Source organism: Buceros rhinoceros, unplaced genomic scaffold (genome assembly GCF_000710305.1).
Source record: "Buceros rhinoceros silvestris isolate BGI_N320 unplaced genomic scaffold, ASM71030v1 scaffold677, whole genome shotgun sequence".
Classification (NCBI taxonomy): domain Eukaryota; kingdom Metazoa; phylum Chordata; class Aves; order Bucerotiformes; family Bucerotidae; genus Buceros; species Buceros rhinoceros.
This window is the reverse complement of record NW_010421454.1, coordinates 3,592-22,880: the sequence shown is the minus strand read 5'-3', so window position 1 is coordinate 22,880 and position 19,289 is coordinate 3,592. Positions and strand designations below refer to the sequence as shown.

Sequence of the window (19,289 nt, the reverse complement as noted above, 5' to 3'; positions counted from 1 at the left end):
GAAAGATCCAGAGAATGACAAGATGAATTTTCAGATTGTACTCAAATTACGGTAAGCAACAGAAATCATCCATGTGGCACAAGCAAAGTCAACTATAAAATAAAAGTATAGAGTACATAATCATGAAGGAGGTTGAGGTATAAGGAAATTTTAAAAAAAGGATCTCTCTCTGGAGATTAAGCCAATCACCTTTGCAGCGTAAGTCCTCTGCTTCCTTACACTTGCAATTCAGGATTGTACTGTCAACAGGGCAATCATCTATTTAATGGGGCAAGTTAGAGGTAACAAGGATGACAAAAGAATGAAATCCCATTTTTCTGGCCCATTATTACCAAAACAGTGGAGAGTATTCTGGGGCTGAAGGATCTGTAGTGTTCCATTATTTGGAACATTATGACAAACAAGGCTATACAAAATAAAACCAAGACAGATCAACGGTATCTGTGTCCTTTTATAAAGCATTTCAGGCAAAAAAAAATTACTTCACATCACAAATTAGAAGTCAAGAGCTTTTATATATAAAGTTCAATATAAATGCCATTGTACTGGGAAATTTTGGGAAAGCTGTCTGCTCATCAGAAATTTTGGTAATGAAGAAAACTTTATGGCAATTACAAAGCAAAATGAGTCATTAATAATAATCCTTAACATCTGGCTAGAACTGGGTAGTTTATTATAATATATTCTCACGAATTTGTGCCTCCTGTGGCAATAAACACTACTGACAATGGAAGACGAATCAACAATGTTTCACAGGATTTCTAAAAGTTTTTCATTCTTTTTAAACAAGGGAGTTTAATTTGAGAACTGCTTTTACGCCTGCTCTAAAACTTCTTACTCACTTGCACCAGGCAAATATGAACTCCTACTAATTTGGACAGGGCTTATTTTTGAACCATCATCCATTTCAGGGCAGTCATCATTTCTGAGCATTGCTAGGCAAACTTACCAGTGAGGGCAAACAGAACTCCAAAGCAAATACTACTCATGTAGAATTTACAGCTAACATGCCTTATGCATTTCAACAAAACTTGCATGTTTAGCCAGAGCTCTTCAACTTGATGGGACTATAAACACACTCAAAATTTAGCCCCAAAATCGGTACAGGATTGTCCCTAAGATTTTGCAAAACTCATAACACAAATGTTTAATGATATCATAATTACTTAATATTACTTCAATTAAAATAATTAAGGCACATATGCAAAACCTAATAGCACATATAATGTAAGTGATTTTTCTTTTCATTTAGCCATGGGCTACCGTTGCCCTTCTCGAATAGATGAGTCACTCTTCAACATTGATTTTTTGCCAGTGGACATATCAAACCAAGGTTCTTATCATCGCAATTCTTTTCTTGTACTAAACCCAGATACTTATTTTCATTGGATATTTTGAACTGACAAAACAAAGAACACACATAGGCTACCTATACTCAGAAATACTAAGGCTACTTTTAGTAGCCTTGTTGTTTGTTTGTTTTTAGTAGTTTTGGGTTTTTTTAAGTCTTCCAGCTACCAGTAGAAGCAGCTTCTATGAGTTCCTAATCAAGCTGTGTATTTTCTATTAATTAAAAACTAAACCCTGCCTACTGCTGAAATTACAAAAAATTGAAAACTTAGCTGAATTGTTAACAGGAGGACGATACAGTATTGTAACACTGATGTAATATTAGGCAGGATCTATTTACAATAAGATGTAGGTGATGTTTTAGCATTATTATATATGGTACCAATGAGAATTAAAAGACAAGACAATGACTGAACTTAGATCTTACTGGCTACAACAATACTGCTCAACTGTTAAGGAGGAGGAGGAAATTACTTTCAAAATTCCAACTGATTCAACAGCTGCATATGCACAAATACATTTATGTTATGAGTAGAAAGGAGGAAGCAAGAGCAAAGTCTAAGGTTAGCGCTACTCTCTAATCTAGCTGCGCTGAAATGAGGAGAATGGGTGGAAACATGGCAATGCTCTTCCTTCCTGACAATGTGTCACTCTGCACCAAAATATCCTGTACTCTGTCAAACGGCATGAATTATTCTCCCAAACGGGAAAACAAGAGGAGGCAAGGATGACTCTGACTCCAGGTTAAATATGTATTGTCTGTGATTCAATGATAACTTTTAAGCTATTATAGCCATTTATACCCTTCTGCTTAGAAAATGGATTGCATGTCCTGGGTAGCATGTGAGGTGTTGCCTTCTGCATGGGAAAGTCTAAACTCACCCTTGAATTTTCCACTTACTTACATATTATTACACTGTACAGTCAGAATTAAATGTTTTGCCTTCGGGGCAGATATTAACTGTTGAGTTTCTTTCTAGTTGGCAATACAGGCTTAAGACAATTATGGCTTAACAAAATCTGCTTTCAAATCTAAAACAAATAGCTTGAACACTGTGGAAAACACAGTAAATGCTCTGCCATGGTTCACAAATGTGTGAGCTGTATTTTACAGTATTAATATTATCAAAATTTTTTTCAAAATAAAACATTAAAGTATGTGTATTCTTCTTATGCAAAAGAGTAACAGATGCTATGTTATAACATGCCCAGGAGCATTTTTTCCTAATATCTGAAGATTTATGCTTTTCTTTTTCACCTCTAACACTTTTGCCTTACTTTTCATTATTGTTCACATTTTTCTTCTCTCACTGGGCCAAATATCAAGAATGAGAGGTGCAAGCCATGAATCTTTATAACTTAAAAGCTGCAATAGTAAATTATCAGCTAAAAGTTCCTCCTAGTCCAGTACCTCATCCCAACAGTGGCCACAAATGGATGCAGAGAATGTGCCTCCAGCTACAGGAGGTTTTAATACCCTTTTCTGATAATGACCTACCACACGATAATATTGAATGTTTTCTGTTGTTTCTTCCACTCTGCAACACTTGGTACCAACTCTGCAATTGGGCACTTTACTATGAGAACTTTCTTGATCAAAAGAAAGATGACAGCTGCTTTCAATTCTACTGACATAATATTATCATCATACTGATAAAACTAAGAACTTAATAAACTGATATTCTGAAGGTTTGGGAGCTGTGTGATAGAAAGAAGTTCAATACTTTCAAAATAATTAGAATGATTATTTTATTTAATGTATTTATTGTACAAAAGTTCAAACATTTGATTCTGCTGCAATACAAATCTCACTGTATTCCTTATAGGCCGTTCTTAAAAAAAATTAACATTTTCCGTTTCCCTTCCATAAGCTACATTTTACACTTCTGCTGTTACTGAGAAATGCACTAAAGGCAGGTCACATGATTTCCCTCATGTCAACAAACGATGGCTCAATTAGACAGATAAGAATTTACAGCCCTCAGCAGAAACTCTCCAGCCCATTCTCAGGAGTATAAAGAAGCACTTAGGGACAGCAGCACTCGTTCTGGGGAATGAATACTTGCTATCCTTTATATACATGCTCATTGAAAATTTCTCTTTTCCTTCAAAGAAAATTGAATCCTTCATGTTGTTGAAAATTTTCAATCACTTTTAGTTTGTAAATTTCTTTTCTACATTCAACTACATGTCATAGTTAAAAATCAAGAAAACGGTGAGGAATTTTAATTTTAGCACTTCCACTACTAATTCTAAATCATCTCTTGGAAATAAGATATCTGAATAAGTGAATAAATAAAAAATTCTGAAGTTTTGACTCCAGTCCTCAAAGGACAGGGGAAATTCATATTTAAGGATGAAATTAATTCTTACCTTAATTTGCTGTGATCAAGTGCCTTAAATACTCGATATACAAAAAGTGGCAATGACAGTAAGCGCAGCTATAAATGCCAGTATTCTCCTGGGCGCTCTCAATGGATGATAAGGTTGTTTCTGTGTCACTTCCATTACTCACACCATCCTCCATGTCCACTACCTGCTGTTATTTTGCTGAATGTCTTAATTTTAACCCTACTGTGAAGACAAATCTATTGAAAATACTGTGGTCTCTCACTTCAGTTTATGCAGCAAGAGTGAGAGACAGAATATTCAATACCTCCCTTCCTTCTCCCATTTCTTCCACTTGTCTCATTCTTTAAGATTATATGACTCTTTATAATGCTTAGCCTTTACTCTTCACAGAACACCTCAGTGTTGTTCAGCAGCAATTATACTCCATATGGTCTTAAAAAGACATGTTCAGAGGCATATGCTGAGGCATATTTCATGCTCAGTACTGTTAACTGCTGCTCCTCACCATTTTCAAATTTGCAGGAAAGTATTGTTATACGGCATCTGGTAATAGCATAGTTGGCAAAAAAACTATTAGGAGCAGCGGTATTCTGCAAAACAACTTCAGTGACTTCAGCATCAAAAGTGGTAACAAAATGGAACTCATCTACAGACCTTCAAGGACTAGACATTACTAGCCACATACTATGCCTGCAAAACCTTGAGATTTAGAAAGGGCTTTGCAAGACCTATGGACTACAAGGTCTGAGTAGGCTGGTACTTATGGTGAATATTATGACCAGGTATTAATTTAATGATTTTGCCTGAGCAACTATATTATTTAGAAACATGCAAAAAACCTCACTGTCCTTAATCAACATAGTCCTGCCAATAAACACTTTGGTGAAAGTATGATTACTGTGGAAACGTGAGAGCATTTCTGCTGGTACAGCAGCTGTTATAAACTGCCTCCACATTAGGGTGCTTATGCCAGAGAGGTATAAATTCCCAGGAGGTTTTCCTGCAGCAGCTGCATCAGCAACATCCTTCTATTGTAGACAAAACCTAAGTGCCTTTAGCTTTTGTTTAAGTCAAACCTTTGCAAGGATTAGTACTGGTGTTTTCGTCTTGTTCATATTGTTAAAATGATGTTTCGTCAGTCAAGCCCTACCTGCTACCATCACAGCCTGGACGTCCCTTAGAAAGACATAGTGCCTACCTCTATTTCTCCAACTTAGAAATTACTTCTAAAACATCAGTCATTACTTACTCAGATCATTTAGTATTTTCCTAAATGGTCTACCCATAATCAAAGGAAGAAGAAAAGAAAAAAAAAAAAGAGGATCTTTTCTTTTAACCAAACCAGACAGTCTGAAACACGTTTACCAAGCAGATGACCCGTCACACTGCTGATGGAGAATTAGCCCCACGACTAGGATTAAAGCCACACCACAAAACCTGCTCAACCCTGTCATTAAGGTGTAGTTCTATTATTTAACAAGAAACTCAGAAAACAGCATGAAAGTCTCAACTAAAGGAGATGTGCCCTGAGAAAGGGGAAAAGTCTTTTTCCTCTGTTGCACCAAGGCCAATCCAGGATCTGTCTTGTGTCCCATAGTCTCTTTCAAATGAACTTCCAGAGCCTATTTTGAGGAATCGGTCATTTCCTGTTTCCAATAAACCTGATAACAAACAAGGCTGGCAGGACTCAGCCCTTCTGCCTTCTAAAGGGCTAAAGAATCTGTCACAAAGTTGTAAAAAGCCCAGTCTGCAAGGCATACTATTAACGTGTTTAATATGTTATCACAGAAAATCTGTGCAGAAGCATTTTTACAACATACTTTTTTACTCTAAGCACACAATTGCTAAACACAAGGTAGCACACAAACTTACTTGACAGAGATATTTAGGATATTGATTAGCTAGGCTGTAAATACATTTTTACTTTTTAAAATGATAATTGTTATTTGCAGAATCAAAAATAGCCTTCAGGTTTCTATTCTGCTTGTAACCCCTGCTATTCCCCAACACCTGTAGTCTGCAGTATAGATCAATACAGTACAGATCAGTACAGCTCAGTTTTTGAGCTAAGAGGAAGCAGGTATGAATCCCCTTGGTACTACGCATACATAATTCAACATTCTATAATTTCAGTGCAAAAGTTACTGGCTTTGAAATACAAGCAAAAATGTGATAATTTCAGAGCTCTCATTTCAAAGCACATCATTAATCATAACTTCTTGCAAGACAAAAAAGAGTTATGTATTTAAACAACTGCACTGTCCCTATTGCAGAGGTAAATGATAAATGAAGCTGTAATTTCAACTTCAGACCAAGTGGTGGGCTACCATAAATAGTCTAACTCAGCTAGTAAGTTACAGACATGCACATAGTTCTTGCTGTTAAAAAATTACCATTTTTCATGTTAAACAGAGCACAACTGCTGTAGTATTTATATGCGGTTTTTAATGCAGCATTTGATGACATAGACACAAAGGGTTACTATTCCAGGATTATACAGAGTACATCTCCACATGTTACTGAGATCAACTCTTTTGGAACAAAAGTGCAACTCCAAATTTCAATCAACTGTACGCAGTGTTGACTACTCATTTATTATAAATTTTAGTAGCCAGCACTCAAAATAGGCAAGTTACCTTAAATTAGAAAAATTTACCCATTTCAAGTTTTAGTCTTTAGAACAGTCTTCAATTACTGATCCTTTTTCAACCTTATCAGAGTACTGAAACAAAAAATAATTCAAGATCAATACTGTTTTAGTCAGACGTTTTAACTCCTCAATTTGCTGGTGCTTTAGTTTTGAGATTTTGCTCTACCAAAGTTGACACGGTAACACAAAATTCCTGTGCTCTCATAAAGGGAGCATCTAATAAAGCCTGACATGCAAGAGGACCTGCAGTAAAAATTTCCTTTCAAATTGACTCACCTCACCCCTTAGAGTTTGATGGATTCCTTTTCAATTTACATTTAAACAGCATGTTAAGTCTGCCCAGACTTTACATACGATTTGAGACTCGGTGTCCCTGAAGGCAGAAGCACCTGAGAGCAGAGGTCTCTGCAGCAGTCTGCAGGCACCATGGTGGGTCTCTGCCCTGCTGAATGCCTCTTCTCACCTTTTTCTTGCTACAAAGCCCGATTCAGTCTTTGCAAACAAGTACTTTGCAACCAAGAGACTGATTTAGTATTTCAACAGATTTACAAATTCTACTAATGAAATAAAAGCATGCCCTTTCCCCTCTCCCCACCCCCTGAAAAAGCAATATACTTTTAAAACGGTAGTGCAACCACAGCCATTATGTCAATGAAAATTACATGCTGAGTTTATCTCTGTAGGTATCTGTCAAATGCAAAGTGCACACAACATGTTTGGAGTAATAATGATGTTTTATAATTTTAATTACAAACACTTTGAAAAAAAAATCCCTAAAGTGTACCAATTGGGGTGGTCTGCATTAACAGTAGCTTGATAGCCCAAGGGTAGCAAAAATAGATTGAGCTACCAAATTTCATAGTAGTTATAGCAGCTGTCTTCTTGCCTCAGGGAATCTGGGTATTTAACAAAGCAGACAGCTTGGCATTGGCATCTGATTTAGTAATGTGGGTATTGTTGGACAGAATATGTGCAGATCTATTGTTTCACTGTTTGATTAGGAATTTGGAGAGCTATGGCATCATTTAGCTTTTATAGGAAGCTTCTGTATGTTCACTTACGGGTACTGTAAAAGGATATTTTCTCACTTATCACTTGCTGCAAGTAGGGAATATTGTCTTGAACACGAACGATGAAACATGACGGGATTTAAATGCCAGGGTCAGTTGCCTGCCCATTTCTGTGCCAAAATTTTGTTGAACTGACTGCATAAGATTTTCTAATTGGGGAGAAAAGTGAATAAGGTGAAAGCCTGTTCTTCCTTTACCTCAGGATACAAATTATTTGGAATTTAAAATAATTTTAAAACATCACTGATTCCCATTTAACTTTACAAGGGAAAATTTCTCTTCACAAAAGAAGTCTCAGAGGAAAAATCCAGCTGTTGGGGTTTCTGATAGAGGGGGATTGATTTTTATTTTTCTAATCCCACAGTAGCCTGACAGTTTGGATAACCACTGGGGGTAAAAGAATCTCCAGTTCAAACCCAATTTGCTTAATGGTAAAAATCTTAGTTAACATGCTTTATCTAAAAAGGCTTGATCTTGGGGAATAACCTTTGCACAAACAACAATATTACTCTGAGGTCTGCGTTTGAACTTCATACAGCCAAAAAGACCCCCCACGTGGCTCTTCTCTCTCTCGTTCTTTAAGTATACATCACAAATTATTGGTGCTTGTTGGCAGAGTTCAAATCACTGAACTCATTGCAAATAGTCTACTTCAGCTAGAAGTACATTCTTTTACTCTATCAAATCCATCTGAGGTAATAAGACTTGATGTTTTATTCAACAGAGCTGAGGAAAATTGTCGCACAATAGGTTAATTCAAAATGGCAGCATAGAAAATGCATCTGTCAGTGGGGATCAAATTACAGGGCAAGCTCCTCTCAATGCTTAGAAAAACAAGTCTGCAGCTCTACAGATTATGTGCATGTGTGTGTTTAAAGGGGTGGGAAAGGAGCTAAATATCTGAGCTAACCTCCAATTAAAGTCAATCATAAAAACAGCCAATTTAATGAGTACGGATTTCTTTGGGTAATTATAACACCAACCACTTTTTTTCTCCCTCTCTTTTAAATCTGTAATTCTGCCTTCTTGTTATTGCTTGCTTTGTCATTAATCGCCTCAGGAACTTGATTTCCTAGCAACAGACTCTGCCACCAAACATTTGGCTCCTGTTCAACATTTTCTTTGTGAAAAATGGCACTGCTATTGCCGCCTGGCTGTTGCAGCGAGACTGGCTGTGTAAGTGCTCTAATAATGCATTCTTCTAAAAACCACCCAAAAATCACATGATAAAAGGAGCAGTGACTGAGCTTCACTAATTACTGTGCTAAAGAAGTGTATCCGCAATTTAAAGGCTGCTGGGGTAGGAGGAGAATGACAGCAAAGGAAACAAGTATATTCTTCATATAAGTAAGTATAATTAATAACAGAGATGAACATTTAGAAATAAATATTTTTACAACACTAGATAGCTTCTCATTGATTTTCTATAACGGAAATAGGAGGTATAATCATCCTTAAAAGCTCATGATGCATTTTTCTGCATAAAGTACAAACACATCTTCAAAGAATGACATCTTGAGGACCAAACTTTGAATTAGAAACTTTTTTCCTGATTTTTTGCAAATTTCCACATAAATTACTTGAGAAAACACTGGCAAAATTGCCTATGCATGAGAAATTATTCCTGAAATGGTAGCATAATGCACACCACATCCTAAATACGTCACAGAATGATATAACATACGCTGTTACCAGTTTAGACAAAGCTCTTTTTTGCATTTTGATTAAAAAAACCCCAAAGCTGTGAGTTTCTGTATTTATGAGAAAGAAAGTATTTTTCACATATTTCTTTTGGAAGCCAGTACACGGCAGATGTTCTTCCTGGTTAGATAGAGTCTACCATCTCTCCACAACAAATGCATCACACTTCAGCTATAAGTTCCAGAAAATACAATCCTTCAAGATGGTGGGCTTCAGGAAGGAGATGTTATCCCAGGCCAGCAAAAAAGGCCACAACTAACTGTTGCTAGCTGCAGTTTCTTATTTATGGTTGGAACATTCAGAATGGTCATTTTTTGGCCATAACACCTACTAATTATTGTGAGAAATAGTTCTGCATGTCAAATACCATATATACTGACGCTAGACCACTATGCCAAAAGTTATCAATGGAAAAAAAGCTACTGCACAGTTATTCAAAGAAATGTCTTCTTTTTTAGGGGATATTTTGATTCCTGCCAGTGTCTACGTCTCTCATTTCCCATGATACAAACACAGACCTAGCACATCTCAAAGAAAAAAAGCCATCACAACCCATTGTAAGTTATCATACTCATCACAGCAGCAAATTACAATAAAAATGCCTTCATTGAATATGCCTCTGAAAGGAGGAGACAGCACAAAAGAAATTTCATTTATACTTACATTGTTATAATAATCAGCATTTTTTCTCAAGTAGAATAGCCAAACCCCATGTAAAGTACTGTAGAACGTTATTTAAGCTTTGCTACACATTGCTGACATCAAGCTTATGTTTTGACAGACTCATGCTGAAATCAGATAATTCCACCATCAAGCCACTACACTACCACAGTATCTCTCTGCTTAGACAAGCACTCAGCCATTAAAAGAAAATAAATATAAAACCACCACAGTATTTGTGGAAACATACCAGGATAGTTGGAGCTTTAGAAACTTCTCCAGCAGACAGGCATTTTACATCAGGTTCATTATGACATGTTGCCACACATGACATTTCCTACTTGAAACTCTGCCTAAGACCAGAATCCCTTGTCTTGATCAGAACTGTCACTAACATCAAAATAAACTACACTTCCTATTAACTTTGTAAACACAAAAAAAGATGCTGAAGCTACGGAATGTAATTTAACTGTGGGCCAGCAAACCTAAGCAGTATTAGAAAATTTTATACTTAATGTGGTACAACTGAAGGACATCACCATTGAGAAATTTCTATTATTTGTTACTTGGAAGCAGAAGACAATGCTTTAAACTTTTATGGCTTGTAAAAATAACAACAGCCCATGCAAACTGACTGAGTGGAAGTGTTATCTTCTCTGAATAAAAGGTTGCATGGCAATACTGCAAGAGAACAGCCCAAAATTCAGCTGTATGGAAATAAGTCTTGGAGCTACAAAAAAAGCTTCATTGCTCTTCTAGTCTCCACCTACAACAGGTAGCACAGGAGCTGAAGCTTTCAGGCACTGTAAATTCAAAAAGCAAAGAGATCAAAATGCATAAAGTGTAGTATAAAAATGGTTCTATATAGTTTAACAAACACAGGAAAGCATGAGGATGCACAACACTGTTCCTAGATGAAATCACTAAGCAAGGAGTCTGCGTAGATACTAATGGGAAAAGCTTTGAAGGACATTACTTATAACACCAACTTTTTAAGCACACAACCTATATCCACAAAGCACAAATTCATGTACAGTCCCAAAAGAATGATCTACTGTTTTCCTTTGCACAGAAAAGAGACAAGCATTTTACTAAAGGAAAATCCATTTGGTTTCAGGGAGCTACTTAACTGACTCATTCTAAACTAAGACTCAAGTTACTACAGATGGGGAACCTAACAGCAGTCAATATTGTCATTTCATATGCTTTGTAAAGGAGCTACTGAAAAAAAAAAACTGAATCACAGCAGGAACTTCCAAGAATACCAAGATAACATTAGCATCAAATGACAGTGTTTCGCCCACCTAATGCTCCCAACTGCAAACATTAAATGAATGCAGGTGTTGAACTGAAGAACAAATTGAATAAAGCTAAATAACTGGCAGAAAAAAGGATGGCTAACTGGAACACGAGAAAACACACGTCTGTGAAGCACCACACTTATGGCAATAACATTCAAATACAGGCAGAAAGTTAAAACTCAGCTGTCTGTATGAGCAAGGAGCATCAGTTGTCAGAGTTAAGATTTCATAATGTTAAGGGCAGCTTTTAATGAAGGAAAGCATTTTTTTCCTTTTCCATTTTCTTCCCATCGTGAAAGGACAAGTGCAAAATTCCGTACTGGCATACAGTAACATAAAGGTGCTCGTTGGAGTCAAACCACAACTGAAGTTCTCCCTAGTTTGTTTTTTGGGGTTTTTTTCTCTCCTAAGTAACTCTTATCAACAGATTTTTTTTTTTTTTAATCAAAAACATTGACAATAAAAATATCTTTGCATTCCGGGCCTTTGTAAGATATGAAAATTAACAGCTATATACTGCAAGTTGCATTAAAAACGTTAAAACATTTGTGTGCGCTGTGAAAGAATCCAAGTACCAGCAACTTCCACAGATTTCAGTTGGCACTAAAGACACTGATGATCTTAAAAAACAACAAAACAAAACACAAAAACCTCACAACCTGATACGTGTTATGGAATTCTTAGAGATGCCAACATAAACATAGTACTACCATCAGTGTATTGAATGCTTTTGAAAATAAAACCAACAAGGTGCCCAAATAGAGAGTTTTATCACCCAAGTTTGTAAGATGCAACTCTAACAGAATAAGAATTATAAAATGCAAATCATGACAGAAAGCATAGATTCACAGAAAGAAAGAAAGAAGAAAAAGATTGGAAAAAGAAACCAACCACACAAAACACAAGATTATTTTTGTGTCAGGTCGTGTCCCATCCACAATTTCAGAGACAGAATTGCAACGTTTAGTGTTATCATAACTCTTAACTTATTCTGAAATAAGGGAAATGTCTGAAGAAGAGAGATTTTCTAGCCCCAGAAGGAACCAAATAAAATCCCTCACAATGAATTCTAGTCAGACTCTGGCAGCACAGCTAGCTTATCCACAGCAAAATGACTATGACAGACTGGAAGATATGATGTCAATGGTAGAAATTGCTGCAAGTATATGAATTATATCTGGAGAAAGGGAAGAAATTGCATAGAGTTTGACAGTACATGTAATCTATCTTAAATGATACAAAGTAGAGTAATTTTGAAGGATTAAAATACAGCTTTAAAGTTTACCATCTTTGAGAAAGCTGGGGCAGCCTCTGTATTTTGCTTCTATCTGTGATTTACAGGGTCCTATTCTTTGCTAGTCTTTCTCCAATTTGTCTGCCAGATCTGATTACCAGATGGCTAAAATAAATGTATTGTGTTCATTCATGGTAACAGAAGTTGTCTTTAAGGGTTCTGTCATGGCTTCAGTATCTTTCCCTTTGTACCTACTCCTCCCTCTGTGAACTGATTAGATTTCAGAGCTAAGTTTCATCTAAGGGCCATTCTGTTGAATGCTGCATTGAAAAACATATTATCTGTTCTAGGAAGCACATACAGATGACCACAGGATATCACAGACTTGTCCCAAAGCAACAACTGCCCTACTCTGCCAAGAAAATAGATCGTTCGATTATCTCACGAAACGCATTTCCAGAATTAGTATCCCTCACTAACATAAATTCTAATGCAAATCAAGAAATAGGTGACAGTTGGATAGAAAGAAGGAAACGAAAAGCAGCATATGCACAGTGCAAAGCCAAGGAAGGTAACAAGACTAAAGTGAAGACAATCAACAGAAGACAAATTAATGACTTGTTCACTACGTGGTTTTGTTTAATCTGGCAAACCGCTACAAACCTGCAAGTAAAGAAGGTTAATGAAAGAAAAGGGCATGAATGCACTGCGGCACAAGGGAACACGTATGGTTCTACACATTGCCTCCTTTCCCTAAAGTTACACATGCAATCTGTAATCTGACGTGATAACACTCTGCTAGATGAACCTATCATTGAGTGCTTTTCCCACAGGCGTCAACCAGGTTCTTTACCCAGTATCTCCTGCTGTAATCTGGAGGATTATTTCCCAAATCCAAATTCAAATTCATAATTATCCAATGCAATTTATTAGCACTTCAATGTAATTTATTTATCCATTCGTGTACATGCATCTTGAGTTTTATTTGCAGTTTAGTACAATAATTCTCTGCCTCTTAGTCAAAGCTTAGATGTCATAGAACTGGCATCTGAAGAACAGCTTTTAATACATATGAAAATTAGTGCAGTGAATCACCTACTCAAAATTTAAGTGATCAAACTGACTGAACACAGAGGAGTGGCTTCAGAACTAAAACAAGACTGAGGCTGTATCTTAAAAAAGCCAAACCTGGTTTTCATCTCATGTAATATTTCCCACTTTTCCTAAAGTATCTCCACTAAGTTTAATTTTTTCTAAATTGTGTATTGGAAGCTTCATTGATAATTATACATAAGCATGGTAAAAGTAAAGAAAAAAAAACCCAAACAACTTGGTGCAGTATAGCTTTTGGTAACATTTGTCATTCTTCTTTATTTAAAATATACTCTTATCCTTTCAATATTTTTTTCGCCAATAGCGTTAATTCCTATGCATGGCATTTGGAACAGACTGAGGAAGAATTATTGGGAAGTCAAAAACTTGGAACACTTGAAAAACACAAATAAAAGAAAATTGAGTAGACAGTACGCCTACGTCTTTTTAACCACAGTACAAACACATGGTCATAGCAGTGGGATGTATTTTCTTTGTGTACTGAGAAGGTTACAAGTATTTTTGACAGTTATAAAGGATCAGTCTTGGCCATACACAAGAATCAATAACAACCATGTAAAGCCTACAGCAGTGCATGCTAACTGGCTGTAGGAGGCATTAACTCTGGCTAAAAGAAGTAACTGTATTTTCAATGAACTTGTTCCTCCTGGATAATCAATTTTTTACACTTCTTACTAGCTATTCCCACATAGCTCAGGTAGTGGCAGGGAAGCAGCTGTCATACAGAATCTATATATTATATGCATGATATGAGGCTCTAATCTGTTATAGATGTTTTACATTTGCTAATTTTGATCAGTCATACCAACTTGAGAGCAAGATGAAAACAAAGTCACCACTTCTATTCAGGCAAGATGTAATCTACACGAATACGCTAATCTGGCTTGATTCATTCCGGACGGTAAAAAAAGAATATGAATTGTGAATCTACTAACGCCCCATCCGCAAAACTACTTTATTCCAGAAGTAAGATTTCATCATTAAAATCAGTCTGCCCCGCCGCCCACATTCAAGAGATTTGTCACAATCATTGTTTCTGAAATATTGAGTTATAAGGTGCCGTAGTAATTACTATGGAATAAATAGCAATTAAGATTGTTCACACAAATAAGCTCAAACTGTTTGCAGTGAATAATTATGCTAATAGTGTTTTTCTACATAATTTGTGCATCCTTCACAACAATTTACTAGAAAATGTGAAATGTAAATTTGTTGCACAACTACAAAAAGCTCTGAAAATGTTTAGTTCTTATGATTTTTCCCATTATTTAAGAAAGCACACAACTAAAACATACTTCTACATTTGTACATTTAAATTCGAAGAAATCAAATTATGCTGAAATTGAACCGTTTTCTTTCCTTGTATTCGTACAAAATCATCTGAAACCATATGCAACAGACATGCTTGTTGCTTAAACCTCAGAATGCTGTAACACAAATTTTAGCAAATTGAAAGAAGCTGAACTTACTGCTATGTAATAAACTTTGGCCTTTTCCACCAACTTCCAGTTCTTTTCCAAATCAAGATGCTTTTCCTTCTTATAGCAATTAGCAGCAGCGAGGTTAGCTACTAGAGACCTGAAAGTGATTAAAAACCAGGGATTAGATCCACTTTAAATAACACTACTGCAAATTTTCCACAAAGAACACAATTTCTCAAAGATAATCCTGAGGATTTTATGATCCTAGGAACATAAAAGAATTAACAAAGAGCACCATAAAGCACATATTTTATTTGACCATTTCATAATATCGAAATAATATATTTTAAATCATATATTAAATAATGTACTTTTAATCCAGTTACACTAACCTATCTATCTAACCTATCACTATTATACTGTTCACATGCCTTCATTTGCTTAGAATCAACCTTCGTTGCATTTTGTGATCAACTCCCTCTGTAAGGTATAACATCTGCAGATTTTTATTAGAACTATTCTAGTAGCTAACACCTAAAGGAAAGTAGCTGCTCCTGTTTAACTTCTGAAAAATATTTCCCCTTACTAGAACCAAAAAGTTGATGGATATGTATGTCTTGCCTTTATAATTTCCCCATGAATACTTATACTATTTAAAAAGGGGGTCGTTTGGGGTTTTCTTCCACCATTATGTTCATATTTTCCTTGAGCAAATGAAAAAGGGTCACATTGCTAGTTTTAGATGATGAACTGTTAAAAAATAACTTTGGCTTAGCTGTCTATTACTGGAAAATTACCCCAAACTCAGCTGTACTTCATTCTTTCCTAACAGGGTATAACACAAGTCATGGGACACAACTTCCACTAGAAAGAACAAAAATGCTTGTATCTTATTTACTTTGTTACAGGTAAGACACATTCTATTTTAAATCCTTCTCTTCAGCCATTCACTTCAGTCCCATGAAACACACAAAATTAAAGATGTGCTCCTAAAAGCGGGTCATAAACAGATGGTTTTGCACTAGTTCTCCACTCTGGCTACCACGATCAAATCCTTCTGCGCAATTTTATTGTCAGAATGTTTAATAACATCCAATATTTAGAGAGGAGTGGCTGGGGAAACAGACATTTCCATGCTGGCATACAAAGTTTTACATTTTATTTTCAAGATTTAATAGTCATCGGATGCACCTTTAACACCTCACATAATATGATATTTAAGCACATTAACCAGAAAAATAACGTGTAATTGCACATACAACGTATGGCTATTGAAAACTTTCACCTTCTCCAACGTGCATACAATTGATGTTGTATTTATCATCCTTTTCCATATAAATGCTACTACAATCCAGAGACAACGAGCTGGAGTGAATTGCTAATCAGCTTCTACAAAGTCACGATTCTGCCTCCAGACCAGGTGTTAGCAGGTAAGTAAAGTAGGAATTCTTGAAAATTTATTCTACCTCAAAACAGCACCTTTCCACTATCACCATTTCTCTTTGTCCAATTCAAGAAAAAACAAAAGCCCAAAAGAATCTCTTTGCAGAGAGCAACCAAGTCTCCCTGTAAACTTCCTGACGCATTCATCACTGATGTTCTCCGTAAGTTAAACAGATCAAGTACATAAAAATGAAAACAAAAAGTTAGACTAACTTTTCCTGAATATATCAAAATACATAGCACAGTTGTGCATAATTTAATCCCAGAAATATTCTTGGGGGTTATTTTTTTAATTGTAAAGCCTAAAGGTAACAAGAACTAATGTGAATTCGGAAAACATTAAAAAAAAATTAAAAATTATAAACAAATAGACCAAGCCTCTGTAGCAGTACATATAACAGGGAAGAAGCTTAATTCTTGATCAATATTTCATTGCAATGACAAGAAATTCACAGGAGAACCAAGTAAATCTAAGAAAGACATGTGCATAACTGTGGTAATTTTCTGTAAACTAAATTTAAAAAGCAAATTAAATCTTTCAGTTTTGGCAAACCCTAAATATCCATCAAGGACTTAGCTGGAAAAATCTTGTTTGCCTATGTATGTTGCTAAGTGAAAAGCAACTGCGTTCCAGAAAACTAAGCAAAGACTCTGTATGTTTCCTTTCACTTACCACATGTCCCAGAAACTGTAAACCAAGCTCTCTGTGGCTACATCCAACTGTAGAGATGCTCCGCGCAGGATGTGCAATAAAAGATTGTTACACTTAAGACAAAGCACCAAGCTTTTCCAAATTAAAACTGTAAGTCTAACAGCACTAAGTTCAACATGTGGGACACAGAGAAGATAGATATTTTTTCAGCGAAGTACAGTAATTGGAGACAGGCAGAATGCACAAATCAAAGTCACAGATTATGACGGAGTGTAGGTACTACTTTAGAGTTCAACAATGTGTTATCATTTTCATTAAAAGCTCCGAGAAAACAAAGCGTATTAGCCTTGCTAAGACAGAGAATTCAGAGTGGTAATCACAAATTCGCTCAGAAACCTTTCCTCCAGAAAGCTGACAGAAATGAAGAACATTCACATCAGGGCATACGGAATGCAAATATACACAGCCACTTCCCAGGAAAACCAGGAGCGCAATTAGCCAACTCCTCGAAAGGAGAAGAGAAAGCAGAATAACCCAAAGAAGAAAGTTAGCATGTACCTCAACTGGGACAAGAGATTAATCAATAAATATAGTTATCAGCTGAGGCCAGGTTAAAGTGATTCTTACAAATACAGAAAACACTGAAACACAGGAAATGACCAGAAGGTAGTTAAAGATTGAATATAAACTTGCTCTCACTAAAAGACGGGGAGGTTACACAATAAAGCCTTTAGCAGCAACCATTGGCTGTTGTTTTTATGTCTCTTGAGGAGGGATATAAGTCTCTTGCACTCCCTGCACGCTCTCAAGCATGCCCTAGAACTGCAGTTGAGATGAAGACACTGTCTTCTTGTATTTGAGTAAATATTTGATATTAAGAGAGAAAACAGTTTTATGTTAGCAAACCAGAAATACTGCTTAATAAGTTACAGAAGTACTTGCAGACATTTTTACGAATAAATTTACCTAAACTTCCAAAATCCATTGAGATGCATGGCAAGAGATGCACATGTTTTTCCTGAATTCATGACATACGTCTATTGATAGGCTTAACTTCAGTTTCCCATCATGTCATCTAGGAAGTGGTGATTGCTACAGGATGTGTACACAGACACTATGCGACTGAAGAGAGAGAGAATCAGAGAGCAGAAACATCTTGCTCGTTCTTCTCTTTAAAAAACTGAATATGGATCCTGGAGATGAAGGGGGACATCTCTAGACATAATTAATGTCAAAACTCCAGATGAAGATGAATGAACTTCCTAACTCCACTGAGTATGTACATTCATTCCTGAGAGTAAGACATTATTCTACGACATTAAATTCAGAGGGACAGGTTAATAAGCTGAAGGACAGGGCTGTCTGTCATTCAGTGAATCTTCAAGAGCCTGGAGAACTGGGTTGGCAGAAAACTTGAAGGCAAATGCCACGTCATGCAACTAGGATGGAGTAATTCCCATGCAACAGCATAGGCTGAATGTTGACAGAACACAACACAGCTCTGCAGAAAATGGACCTGGAGGTGCTGGTAGACCAGGCTTGGAACACAAGTCAGCAGTGGACCTGCACAGAGAAGGTTAATCACATTCTGGTCTACATGAGCAAGCATGCAGCCAGCAGGACAAAGGAAGTTACATACTCAGAACACAGATAAACCTCTATTCTGGTCTCCAGACCTCATCTGGAGTTCCATGTCCAGCTTTGAGCTTTCCATTACAAGGAAGGCTCTGACATAACGCATTAAGTCCAGCAGTGGGCCACCAAGATTAAGGGGCTGGAACACTTGACAAATGAAGAAAGGCTTGATCGAGCCTTGAGAAGAGGTACCTAAGGGGAGATCTTCCTGTAGTCTTCAAGTATCTAATGAAAGTTTACAGAGAAGATGGAGCCAGACTATTAATGGAGACAGTAAGGAACAGACACAAGCTGGAAGAAGGAAAATTCCAACAAAGTATCATCAAAAGAATTTCTCCCTTGAAGAGTGGTCATACACTTGAAAAGGTTGTCCAGAGATGTTGCACAAACTCCATCCCTGGAGATATTCAAAACCCAGCTGGACAGGGCCCTGAAAAACCTGATCTAACTTTGAAGTTGGCCCTGCTTTCTGCAGGGGTTTGGACCAGATGTACACTCTAAAACTGTTCTAAGATTCTACATGTTATGTGAAAAGTTCATCCTCATCTGATTCTGAGTTGAGTTCATGATGCAGCCTCTTGCCTTTTCTAATTCTACCCAAAACATTTACCAATTTCTCAGGAACTTCGTTGTGGATTTTAATTATGGGACAGCTATCTCACCTTAATAAATAGTACTAACTCCTGAGACTACTTTGGAAGGGAAAG

At 36.5% G+C, this 19,289-nt stretch overlaps 1 protein-coding gene across 1 annotated transcript in view; it reads right to left on the bottom strand.

Moving 5' to 3' along the window:
• ADK (adenosine kinase) overlaps positions 1–19,289 on the bottom strand; it is a 156,196-nt gene that overhangs the window by 135,487 nt on the left and 1,420 nt on the right. The window contains exon 2 of the mRNA XM_010139663.1: positions 14,901–15,009. Within this exon, the coding sequence (XP_010137965.1) occupies positions 14,901–15,009 (109 nt within the window). The remainder of the gene's footprint in view (positions 1–14,900; positions 15,010–19,289) is intronic.